The 12,830-nt window shown below is 45.5% G+C and overlaps 1 protein-coding gene across 50 annotated transcripts in view; it reads right to left on the bottom strand.

The window, feature by feature from the left end:
- Positions 1-4,227: 4,227 nt before the first annotated feature.
- Positions 4,228-12,830, bottom strand: part of TCF7L2 (transcription factor 7 like 2) — a 200,627-nt gene continuing 192,024 nt past the window's right edge. For 18 of the 50 annotated variants that reach the window (XM_042238681.1, XM_042238686.1, XM_042238683.1 and 15 more), the window contains 2 exons: positions 11,246-11,318; positions 4,228-6,389 (listed from right to left, as the gene is read on the bottom strand). In XM_042238681.1, coding sequence (XP_042094615.1) covers positions 5,966-6,389; positions 11,246-11,318 — 497 coding nt within the window. In that variant the 3' untranslated portion in view covers positions 4,228-5,965. Of the gene's footprint in view, positions 12,020-12,830 lie in introns of all 50 variants that reach the window. The other 32 variants (XM_042238680.1, XM_042238687.1, XM_042238684.1 and 29 more) reach the window with 9 other exon arrangements.

Genomic DNA, 12,830 nt, shown 5'->3' with positions numbered 1-12,830 from the left:
AGAGTCGGACACAACTGAGTGACTTTGATTTTGACTTTCATTTTCCACATCCGGATTTCTGTAATTCTCTAACCTAGGTTTAAAGATTCAGATTAGTGGAATCCCAAGGAGAAATAAGGAAAACAAATAATTATGACCAGCCTTCTGCTTTTGTGATAATAATAAACACTATGATTTATTATTCCAGGCCCTCTGCATTCCAGCCCTCATCAGGATCTGTCAAAATGACACTTGTCATGTTGACAAAATGACATATTGTCACCAGGTGTTAGATGAAGAAACAGAAGCTCAGAGAGATGGAGGCATCGCCCAAGGCCACACGGTGGAGTCAGATGGAGGATACTCCAAGCTCAGGTTCATGCCACCGCTCCCACATGCTTCCCCTCTTCAAATCCTGGATCCAGACAAAAGGCTCTGACCCTCTATGTATCTACATCATCAGAGTAAAAAGCGAATTTTCCATTATCTGAAATGGAAACACATCTACTATAATAATCCCTCTTGGCATGGGATTGTCCAAAACCATCACCCACAGTGGAACAACTCCTCATTCTGGAGGATTCTGTTCTAAGACCCTGCCGATTGTCCCAGAATTGGCAGACACCTCTGTTGTGGGCTGAAGGGTAGCCCCTTAAAGTATATGTCCCTATCCTAAGCCTAGAACCTTTACTACTTTATATGGCAGAAGATGTGATTGAGTTAAGGACCTAGAGAGAAGCGGCTTATGCAGGATCAGCCAGGGGGCACAAACATAATCCCAGGCATCCTTGAAAGAGAGAGGCAGGGGGACTTTCAGGACAGATGCAGAGGAGGCAATGGTGAGAAGGTAGAGGCAGAGATCTGAGTGATGTGGCTGCAAGACGAGGAACGCGCAGGACTGTAGGCAGCCACCAGGACATCCGGAGAAAGCTCACACTGGCTTCAACTTCTGGCCTCCAGAGCCCTGAGAGCTGTGCCACCAAGTCTGTGTTCACGTGTTAAAGCAGCCACAGGTGACTAATACACACTGCTACTATGGGGAGAAATACCAACTGCCTCAGATATGAAGATGATACCACTTTAATGGCAGAAAGCAAAGAGGAGCTAAACAGCCTCTTGATAACGGTGAAAGAAGACAGTGAAAAATCTGGCTTGAAACTCAACATTAAAAAAACTAAGATCATGGCATCCAGTCCCATCATTCCATGGCAAATAGACGGGGAAAAGGTGGAGGCAGTGACACATTTCCTCTTCCTGGGCTCTAAAATCACTGTGGATGATGACCGCAGCCGTGAAACTAGAGGGCCACTGCTTCTTGGCAGAAAACTGGTAACAAAAATTAAAAAGCGAAAACATCCCTTTGCCAACAAATGTCCATATAGTCAAGATAGTTTTTCCAGTTGTCATGTATGGATGTGAGGTGAACCATAAAGAAGGCAGGGTGCCAAAGAATTGATGCTTTCAAACTGCGGTGCAAGAGAAGACTCTTGAGTCCCTTGGAAAGCAAAGAGATCAAACTTGTCAATCCTAAAGGAAATCAACCCTGAATACTCACTGGAAGGACTAATGCTGAAGCTGAAGCTCCAATACTTTGGCCATCTGATGCCAAGAGCCAGCTCATTGGAAAAGACCCTGATGCTGGGAAAGATTGAGGGCAGAAGAAGAGGGCAACAGAGGATGAGATGGTTGGATGGCATCACTGAGTCAATGGACGTGAACTTCGGTAAACTCTGAGAGAAGGTGAGGTACAGGGAGGCCTGGCATGCCGTAGTCCATGGGGTTGCAAAGAGTTGGACATGACTTGGCGACTGAACAACAACTACACAAACTTCCTTGGCCAGGTCCCAATAGAGGTCAGGAAGCATATGGCTCAGTGATTGAGTCACGGGCTCCTAGACGTTGTCTTAGGGTCCCTTAATAACAAAAAGCCAACAGATTCTTCCCATGGATGAAATGGGAAGATGTTCAATTTGAAAGTAAACTCCACAGGTAGGAAGAAACCAAACTGATGTCAAGAGAAAAGATGAAGGGCAAGGACTCGGCTGGGCATTTGACAAGCTTGGAGGGAAAGGAACTTCTACATTGGGGTAGAGAGAAGATCCTCAAAGCTCAAGTGTTGTAGGTCAGGAACCACAGAGCTGGGTGATCTGTATTTTGAATTATAGGAAGAGATCTGTACCCAGGCTGGACTGATGATGGAGGATCAGCCCCTACCCCCACCTGGCGTTTTTCAGCCTTTATAACAAGGGCAATGAGTCATATTCCAGCAAAGCTGAAAGGATTAAGGAAGTAACTGAGAACTTGAAAGTTCTAGGAACACATTTGGAAGCATTATGGAAAGCTTCCATTCTCTTGCTTCCTGCAATACATGTGTGGAGTTGGCCAACTTCATTTATTCTTTCCTCCAATGAACATGAATGGAACACCGTCTACGTGCCAGGTACTCAACCAGAACCCTAGTATAGATCAGTGAGCAGCAAAGCTTCTGTCCCCTTGAGGGGCTCTCTAGAGCAATGGGTCTCAACTGGGTGTGATTTTTGATCCCAAGGAGGCATTTGGCAATGTTGGAGGACATTTCTGATTGTCATGACTGCCGGGGAGTGGGGTGCTTCTGACATCTACTGGGTAGAGGCCATGGATGCTAACACCCTACAAGGCATAGGACAGTACCCAGTTATCCAGCCCAAAATGTCCATGAAACTCAGTGGTGCTGTTACTGGCCTAACTTGGTCACGTCCAATGGACACGATGGTGGGTGAGAGCATTAATGGGAGGGAAAAACAGGAAGCTGAAAGGTCACAGAGAAGAGAGACATCATCACTATCATCTACGAGGGGAACTGAAGGAGGAGGGGCAACGAGGCTGCAGGAGCAAAGCAGACCTTCCCGGCAGAGAGCAACTGCATCTCCGAAAGCAGAAGAGCAAAAATACATTTATGGGAAACAGTATGTGCTGGGGAGGAAGGGGTGGGGCAAACAAGGAAGTCTTCAAAAGGACCGTCCCATCATTCTGTTTGGGAGAAGGACCATCTTTATTATGCAAGGAAGTATATCTTAGTATTAAGAGCATGAGTTTGGAGTCAGGGCTGAACTTAAACCCCAGCTCCATCACCCTACAGGCTATGTGGTCTTGAACAAGACACACACTCTGAATTCCTAAACCCAGTTTTAGAAAATAAAGCAGAGGGTGGAGGTAGAGGATAAAATCTACCTCAGGCTGGTAGTGTTAGGAAGAAATGAGAAAATGCTCATCAATGGCTTGGCACACTGCCACAGAAAAACAGATACTGTCAAATAACACAAATGTTTTCAAAGGTTACCCTGGTCCCAGTGTGCAAAATAAAATAGGGAAGGACAATCAGAATCACTTTTTCTTGGATATACAAAACAACTGAAGACAAAAATATCAAGATTTTACAGGACAAAAACCAACTTGAGCAAAGCAGAGCTTCCAAGGAGCTTTAAAGTCCTTGATGACGATACTGTGTAACTGGAAGTAACAAGGGCGAGGACACAGACTGCTTCTGTGTCCAGTGAAATCACGTCCTTTGAAGGTGAGGTTATCCAGACAAGTGGAACTACATATGCGCCCATCTATCCAACCATTCATCCTAGCCAGTGTGAGGAATGAATGCAGTGGAAATCTTGGGAAGATCTTTATTGTGGCCCTTGTTGGTGATGGCGGTGAACTTGCATGCTGGCCAGGGTGGAGTCCTGAACTTGAGTCTCAGGGATAGCAAGAGTCCTCCCTGCAAACTTGTAACAGAAGTACCTTGATCTATTTTCTAAAAACCTTCTTAACAATCGCTCACCCTGGCATCTCTCCTTGCATGTGATTCTTACAAAGAAATAAAGATACTTTCACATCAATGATCCTTAAATGATAATGATGTGCTTTCTTAAATTCTCTCCTGGTGAATTAAGTTTCATCAATAAGAATTAAATCATTTCTGCTTGATACTCAGAGGGCCAACTCAGATATATCAGAGTGACAGTCTTATAGCCCTAAGAGGGACATTTGCTTTCAGAAATGAACTAACCAGGTACACAAACTATGCCAAACAGGCATTAAGAATGAGACAGGAAAATAAAAAGAGTGCAAGGACCCTTTCTGGTATCCACATCACCACCCATCACCCACACCAACCACAGGCTCTCAAGTTCCACCTTGGGAACACATTTCTCTTGCTGAAGGCAGATTTAGTTTCCCCAGAGATAAAACCCAAATTATAGGAACAAGTGACCAGCCTTTATCTGCACATACTAAGTTGCTTTTATTAATCCAGAATGGCATGCTACAGATACTGTACAGCATGAACATTTATTCATTACAAAAATGGCTTCCAAACCATTAAAAATGAAATTGGAATAAGAGCATAAAACGGAACAGTAACATCACAATTGTTAGGAAACATTCAAAGTATTCACAAAAAAATGTTATAGTTAGCATTTTAATAAACCAGAGAAAAACCGGAGACAGTTTTACAATCGCTTCATGTCAACTACAATGGCACTGAATGAACAGGTTTTAGCTTTATACAGCATTTTGTAACATCAACATGCCTAGGTTTTTTTTTTTTTTATTTTTAAAGTTTGCTACCTACTTGTATGTCATACAGGTACATAAAAGCGGCAGCTGGTTTTTCCTTTAAGAGTAATCTAATATACAGAATTTTTGGCCCTTAAGGGTTTATACCTCTTCATTTAAAATGCTTTCTGGACAATCTGCTACCAAACACGTCTTGTTATAGGTGACATTAAAACTACATACAAATCTACCTATGTAACATCACAGCAAAACATGATGAACGAAAATTACAGCATCAAAAAGAGGGAGAAAGCTAAAGTCACTGAGAATTTTGGCACATAAAAAGTTTTGCACACGGTCAGTCCATGTCCTCAGGGTGCACGGTGCTCGCCTGTGAGTTCACAGGGGAAACGGGACAATTCCCACTGCTGCTGGTACAGCGTTCTAAGATTCCCTCACTAATGTTCAAGTCTTGTTTTACATAATGGCTTTTAAAGCAACTTTTGTTAATGCTACTGATCCTTTAATGCAACTATTAATGTCCATTTGGCGGTATCTGGGTTTCATACGGCAAAAAAAAAAAAAAAAAAAAAGTCCAAAAGGGAAACAAAAAATATATATATACACATTTTATATATAAACTTAAAAACCTTGTACAAATGAGTTGTTATATATAAGATGCTTATGCTAAGGGGAAAAAAACTTTATACAGTTTCAAGAAAAAGGAAAACATATTTTAAAAGGGACAACGTACAGGTTCGACGAGCAATCTCTAAAGCAATAAATACTACTGGTCCAACAGCAATGTGATTCCATTAATTGTTGAATAGCAACCCCCTCCCCCCAAAAGAACAACACCATGGAACAAGGTATATTAACACATTTTAACCCTTTGTTTCTGTACATTTAAACAATAACAAGTAACATCACAATAAAAGTTGTTTCACACAGAAAAAAAAAAAAAAGAGTAAATGGCACTGCATTCCTTGTGCCCTTATGGTTTAAAAACCAGATGTAAAATGATTGGTTCGCAAGCTCGTATTTAATACAAATAATACAGAACCAACTCCTTTTGGAGGGCTGCTTCAAAATTGCTTTTTTTTTTCTTTTTGCTTTTTAATCAGTCTTTTAAAACTAAGCTATCCGAACTACATAACAGTTATGTATATATATATATTTTTTAAACGCTACAAAGACTTTAAACAGCTGTTGATAAAAATTTTGGTAGAATCATGAGGTTCTTCTCTCATCTACATATTTAAAAGGAGAAATTGAAATAAGAATGGGTCAAATATTGACCAATGAACTCGATAAACATTAACTAATGTAGCCACGTGGCACAAACGGAAGAGGACAACACGAAAACCGGGCAGGAGGGTGGGGGCGGGGCGGAACCGGAAATAAAGAAAAAGCGAGAGGAAAACACTCCACAGAGCACCCGGGGCTGAGGAGGGTAAAGCTATTCTAAAGACTTGGTGACGAGGGACAGCGGCTGGGGCTGGGTCCCGGCCAGAGCGCCGTGGGAATGTAAGGAAGATGTCGACGGCTGTGCCAGAGATGCGGGGGGGATGGCAGGCGGCTGCAGAGCGGCGGGGGGCAGGTCCAGGGCCCCGTTGGCACAGAGGGCGGGGGCCTTGCCGTGGGCGGCCTCGGCAAGCAGGAGGGCGGGCGGCGGAGGCATCATGGACAGGTGGGCCAGGGGGTCGGGCTTCAGGGACAGCGACAGAGGCTGGGTCTGCTCAGTCTGTGACTTGGCGTCCTGGGGGGGGGAGCCTAGCAGGTTGGGGGAGGAAGGAGGCGAGTCTAGTAAGCTTCCATCTGAAGAGGGTGGACTGAGGCAGCTGCCTTCACCTTGTATGTAGCGAACGCACTTTTTTTTTCTCCTAGAAACAGGGGAGGGAGGGGAGAGAGTTATCTGTGAATAAAGGGCAAAGATGCCAAGGGAGAGAGTTATCTACTGCTCAGAGCCAAGAGGACCGCCACCTAACGGTGCCCCCCCGGGGAGACATCGCCCAGCGGCCAGGGGACGTTTAACGCCTCGCTGGGGTGCCCGGCTCACTGAGCTACAACGCCCGCTCTGGCGAATGAAGTGTGTCAGACCGCACAGCTCCCTACCTACCTGTTTCCCCTGCCCCGCTAAACACCCGCCTTCCCACTCCTGACCAAAGAGAAGTGAGCGGGCTCAAGGGCGCCACCTGTGGACCGTGACAGACAGCGGCTACGTCCACACCGAGAGCAGCTCAAGAGCTTGTTCGTTCCTCTTCTGGCTTAGACATCCCTTCATTTCCCGTGGTAACTAACCATCCCCCTCCATTCCCACCACTACCGCCCCCACCCCTCAGTGGGTGTGTGTGTGTACATGTGTGTAAAAGAGAAAGACAGCGCTCCCTCCCCAGGCGCCTCATATCCATCTGAAACTCAAAATGCAGACTGTTGAGCCCACAGAGCTTAAAGGCAGCGTGAGCAAGAGGCTGAAAAGGTTTCATCCCACCACCTCCACCATCACCACCACCAAACACCACCACCACCACCACCACCACCAGAGGCTGCTGGCGCCCAGAGAACTTTTTGGGCTTGTCTGTTAAGAACCACACCAAATCAAGAGAGGTCAGAATCAGTTGTGAAGGGGGGTGTGGACGGGGGTGGGGGGGGGGAGAGGGAAACGAAAAGAAAACCAAATAAACTCAAAAACAAAACAAAAATAAAAAACAAAAAAATAAAACCACCAAAAAATAGGTAGAAGAGGATAAACAAAGGTGGGGGAGGGGGAAGAATAAGAAAAACAGAAAATGATCCAAAGGAACAAGAATAACTGGTTGTATGGCCTGCAGGTTGTGGATTAAATTATGATTCAAACTTTTTTTTTTTAAGATTTGGGGTCTTCCCCTCCCCCACCCCACAGTGAGAAGGCTAGAAGGAGAGATGGTGAGAATGGGGATGGAGGGGCAACTTGCCCTGGTCCATGTGCCAGGGCCAGTGAGTAAGGGTTCAGCCCGTCACAAGGAAGTGACAACAAAGAAGATGTGCCAGGGAGTCACGGCATGGACTTTCCTGAATGGGGGGTGGGGGTGGGGGGGCTATCAGGAGTAGTGTTTAAACCAGAGAGACTAATTTTGCCCTGTGCCAAAACCAGAGTCTCCCCTCTCCATTTCCTGTTTATGTAAGAAATAGGATTGAGAATTTCAGAGCCTCTTGTGCTTATCCATCTGAGGTGGGCGGAGTCAGTTCAAGACACTGAGCGTGTGACCTCACAGCTTCCCCCTAGTATTTCATCCCAGTTTGATGGGATCATATGTGGTAGGACAGGTGATCCTGGTAATCAACCCCATTCATGCTATTAAAAATAATGCAGATACAGGGGATGTGCTGACCTAAGAATACAGTCCGAACCGCGGCTGATAACACTGTCCAAAAACAAGTATGGAAGTACCGGCTGGCTTCCAGTCATGGGAAAGCAACCGAGATGCTGCCCAGTTGAAGGCCACCACTGTCAGATGTCAGTGGCCTTTGAAAGGAAGTGAGTGCACTGAGTCCCTCCTTGGGTTTGTGCCCCAGAGCTGTCTGATGATGCCCCTCAGTGCGTGGGGTGTGGACTCAGCAAGATGGCAGGAGGGAGGGAAGGCGGGGGGCGAAAGGGCACATGCTCAGTCCTTCCTGCCTCCCAGAGGCCGAGACCCATTGTGCCAGTGGCTTCAGGGCCTCTCCATCCCTGCTCTGGGTCGGAAGGAACCCCAGGAAAGTGAGGACAGTCTGCCTTCGCCTTCCAGTTGGCAAGGTTCCTTTCCTCCTCTGGGATAGACTGAAATGGACTATGGGTTCTGTGCCCATCCCAGAAACCCAAGATAAAATAATTAAGCCTCTTAAGAGTTTTAAACCACCTTAGCCTGCAGATCAAAACATGCTCAAAAAACTAAGATGTCCATGCATTTTAAAAATGGGAGAAGAAAGGGAGGGGCATAAGCAAAACTGAGAAAGCAACAGGGACAAATGAGAGAGAGGGGAAAGAGGAAAGGGACAAAGAAAGAACGGGGGAAAAAATAACAGGAAACAAGGGAATGACATCCAGCAGCGTTCCATGCTATATTAGGGCAGAGTGAAAAGATGGGAAAAGCAACTTGGTGGGCTCAAAACAGAATCTTGTTAAAATGTCCTCAAATGTCAAGTAAAATTAGAAACCCTGTGCAGGGAGCAAGGAGCCCTGATTAGCTGGGAACATTTCTGGTGCTCCCCTCCCCCCTTCTGCCCTCCTCATGGTATGAAGTTTCCATGTCCTGGGGATGAGTGGGGGGCATTTGAACACAAGACATGTGGACTATGAATGACACGGTGACTGCTCCTTCTAAGAGGTGGCAGAGCGGATGGTAGTTGGAACCCACGCATTTCGGACAGGCCAGAAAATGCCTTGTTTTGCAAATCCTTTTACTATTTTTTAAAAGCACATCTTGTATTACTGGTTTAGCATCAAGCCAGAGATCCTAGCAAAGTCAAGAGGAAAAGTGGAGGAAAAAAGGGACAAGACCCATTCTCTTATCCTCCCCCACCTAGGCTCCACCTCTCATCAAGGTGTGGCCCCTGAAAAATCGGTTTTTAGCTTCTTATGGATTCATTCTGAAAGGAAAGTAAGAGTTCTTCCTGACCTTATTTTGGAATCACACCCTTAAAGGAGCAGATATGCATTGCTAAAGCTTTTTAGAGTGGGAAACAACCACCCCAGTGAAGGAAAAATGGCCCCCGGGGAAGGTCTAAGGGTGCCGAGGCAGGAAAGAGGAAAGATGGCGCTGGGGAAGGGGGTGTGTGGCTCAGTGTCTGGGCAGCCAGGCTGCACGCTGACAGCTGCCCTCGAGCTGCACTGTAGAAAACCATGTTTATGAAGCAGTTCCGAAGCCTTGGGGTTGTTTGTTTTTGTTTTGCTTTGTTAAAAATGTCATGAAAATTCTTGTTTCTGAGGAGGATTCCACACTCAGGGTTTAAGTGAGGTTGGAGCTGGGTCTGAGAAGGGACTATGTAGTTAGTCAATGTTGGACATGATAACTTTCAGCCCCCCAAAATGCCTGGTCTAACTTGCAGTTAACTGCTTCCAAAGCAGGAAGAGGGATTCATACACCACCACTCACCTCCTACAAATAAAATACACAAACCAGGCCACAGACCACATTGCGAGGGGCACACAAATGGTGTCAGCTGCACCTTTCTACAGAGCATGAGGAACCCTCCCTTAGGAGTGTGCCCTGTGATAAGCTAACCTTTTGCCATGGCAGAGCAGTGATTCTGCAGCTAGTCATATTCCTACTCAGCACATAAAGGTCTGATACAAATTCACTGCCTATAAAGGGTCATCAGAGGTTCCATCTTCTAGGCCAGCCCTAGTGAAATCTCTGACACCCTCCACCAGCTGCACCATGAAAACTTTTCTGTTGCAAAGACAAGATCCCAGGACTGAGTGGCAAAACCATCTGTCACCTCCAGGGACACTGTTGTCTCACAGAATGGGTGGGGGTTCCCTCTCCTGCTGGACGAGCACCCAAGGCCCCCCATCCTCACTCAATGGGCAGAGGGTTGCCTGTGGAGGGAGGTCTCTCTCAAGAAAGGCTCTTGGGCCCCAGCTCCCCTCAACGTCTGGTCAACATGAGGTGCTTCGCTGATCTCTTGTAAGGCGTCGGGGCGGTGGGGAGAGGCACAGGAGACTGGTGGGCATGCACGTGATGGAATGGACATGGGAGCTAACGTCTAAACACGGAACACATGGCGAGGGCGTGGAGGAAAGGGACACGTTGACAAGGGAGGCACTACAGACAGGGGGGCGTGTTTGGGTGTTGAGATACCTACCATCATAATATTCCAAATTCAAAGACTGCTTGTATCAGAACAAAGAAACAACAAATTTAACCAAAGGTGGTCATTAAAGGAAAGGAAATGAGACAGGAACTAGCTGGTATCCCTCCACCAAGAAGGAAGTACCTATACCTTCCCTGAAATTACAGGTTGGATGGAACCTGCAGGTGGAACACAGGCATTTAATTTGGACTCTTCTGATTCCCTTTGGAACCAGAGCTCTGTCTCTCTAAATATATGTATAGATACATATACATATTTCTTTTTGTCCATCGTGCAGGCCAGTGGCACTGCAGTGCGTGACCTCTGCTTGTGGCCCTGTAGCTGGTGCATGCCGTTGAATGCCACGCTTCTTTTCAGCACTGTAAAACAATGTCAGCTAGCCAAGCTCCTCTGTCCAGAGATGTGGTTTTGAAACAGAAAATAAACAAAAACACAAAACAAAACTAAAAGAAGCCTTCCCCCAGAGCCCTTCTCCACGTGTCTAGACTCCAAGTACATAGGAATGCTATCACTGCCTATCTGAGCTCCTTCAAACCTCGGGACATGGTGGGTCTCCCTCTGTCCTGCAGACATGCCACAGAAGCACTGACAGGGCCAGGCCAGATCCAGGATGCTGGCTTTCAGAGCAAAAGGATAAGTGCCCGTCCTGGTCTGTGAGGGCTGTGGTCTAGGTCCTACCACCAGGGATATGTTATTTATAAGAGCAGGGGAAAGAGAGAAAGAGAAAAGTAGGGAGAGGACACAGCATAAAATTAGCAAGGAAATTTTGAAGAATGAAGATCATTAGTCATTGATGCCAGCGGGGAAGTAGATGGGAATGAGGTCAAAATACATTGACGCACTAAGGTACCAGAAGGACAGAATGCTTTGATTTTTCCCAAAGGCCTTGCAGTAGGGAATATACCTGCACGGTTTGCACCATAAAGTCTGTCGGTCAAGCCCGAACAGTGCCCGACACTTCTTTGGAGTATTTGCATCTGTTAGCATAAGGTAAACACAAAAAAACACAACACAATGGTGGGTCGTGCTCAGTTGGATGTAAAATCTCGGCTACAGCTGACTTGTCTTCACTATCACCTTGGTTCTATGTGGCTGTCTTCCCTCACCAAGGACATGAAAGGAAAGGACTTCTATGCGTCAAAAGAAAAAATAATAAAATAAATGATAAAACACAAAAAGAAAAAACAACAACCAGAAACCAAAAACAACCAGGAAAAAATAAAAAAATAAAAACAGAGAGAGAAGAGGAGGGGGAGAAGGTGTCGTTGTTTGTTTCTACCTAGGCCAGGCTTACGATGGATGTCACTGAGCCCCCATCCCGGGTGGGCGGGAAGAAGGGGTTGGCAGGCAACACTCCCTGGGAGGGGGCGCGCTGGGGTTTGCTGTCACTGACCCAAGGAGGCACAAATGATGCTGTTTTACAGTGGCATTTTGGCTAGCAGCAGCGAGGAGGACAAGCACGTCCCTCACAGAGCAGTGTCCCGCGCCCTCCTGTCTCCTAAGATCCACACACAGAGCTACAAAGCAACAGGCCAGAGAAGGGGGGAAAGGACCGAATAGACCAGCTGCAAACCAGCACAGCGAATCTGGGAAATCTATACACACCTGCAAGGGCCGCACCAGTTATTCTGTTGATCAAGGCCAAAGCGCGCTCGGCATTTCTTAGGAGCGCTCAGGTCTGAATGAGTTCAAGAGAGAAGCGAGCAGAGGAGAAGGACGTGGGAGAGAGGGAGAGGGAGAGAAGAGAAAAGAGAGAGAGAGGGAGGGAGAGAGAGGGAAGGGGGGGAAGAGAAAGATACAAATAAGAAAAAAATAAAAATAAAAAAGGGAATAAATCAATGACCTGGTTACTAATTACAAAATATTGACTTTTGATTTTTAACTTTCTTTAATTAAAAAAAAAAAGGTAAAAAAAAATCACATTCTTATTCAACTCGTGAAATTAGCTGTTGCAAATAAAGCTGCAGTATCCCTTCTTTGAGGACTGTCTCTCCGATTCATTTGAACTGATAAAGGGATGTTAGCTCCTCAAGAACTAGCTTTTAAATAATGTTTTTCTTCTTTTGGTTCTGCTTTTTTTTTTTCCTCTCAATTTGTTTTTCTTAAAGAAGAAAATAAAGCAAAGAGGGAATTAAGTTTGTGACATGCTCTTTTCTTCTCAGAGTACAACAGTTTAAAAAAGAAAAAAAACAAGAAACAAAAAACTACAAATAAAACCAGAACAAAACAAAACGAAACAGAAAGAAAGAAAGAAAAGGGGTTGTGGTACTGGGATATTGCAGCTTTTGGAATGTTCATCTTTTCTTTGACTCTATTTTCATTAATATTAAGAGAGGAACAGGTAAAGGTCAATAGGCTGTGTGAATGAGCTGTTAGGAGTTAGTCAGAAGCTCACAGCGGCATTTAAGCAGGTACAGTCAGTGAAATGCTAGTGGATTTGCAAGTTATGAGCAGAAAAGTGAAAGAAGAAAAAAAACGAAAATTAAAAA

Source organism: Ovis aries, chromosome 22 (assembly GCF_016772045.2).
Source record: "Ovis aries strain OAR_USU_Benz2616 breed Rambouillet chromosome 22, ARS-UI_Ramb_v3.0, whole genome shotgun sequence".
Classification (NCBI taxonomy): domain Eukaryota; kingdom Metazoa; phylum Chordata; class Mammalia; order Artiodactyla; family Bovidae; genus Ovis; species Ovis aries.
This window is presented reverse-complemented; position numbering and strand designations above follow the sequence as displayed.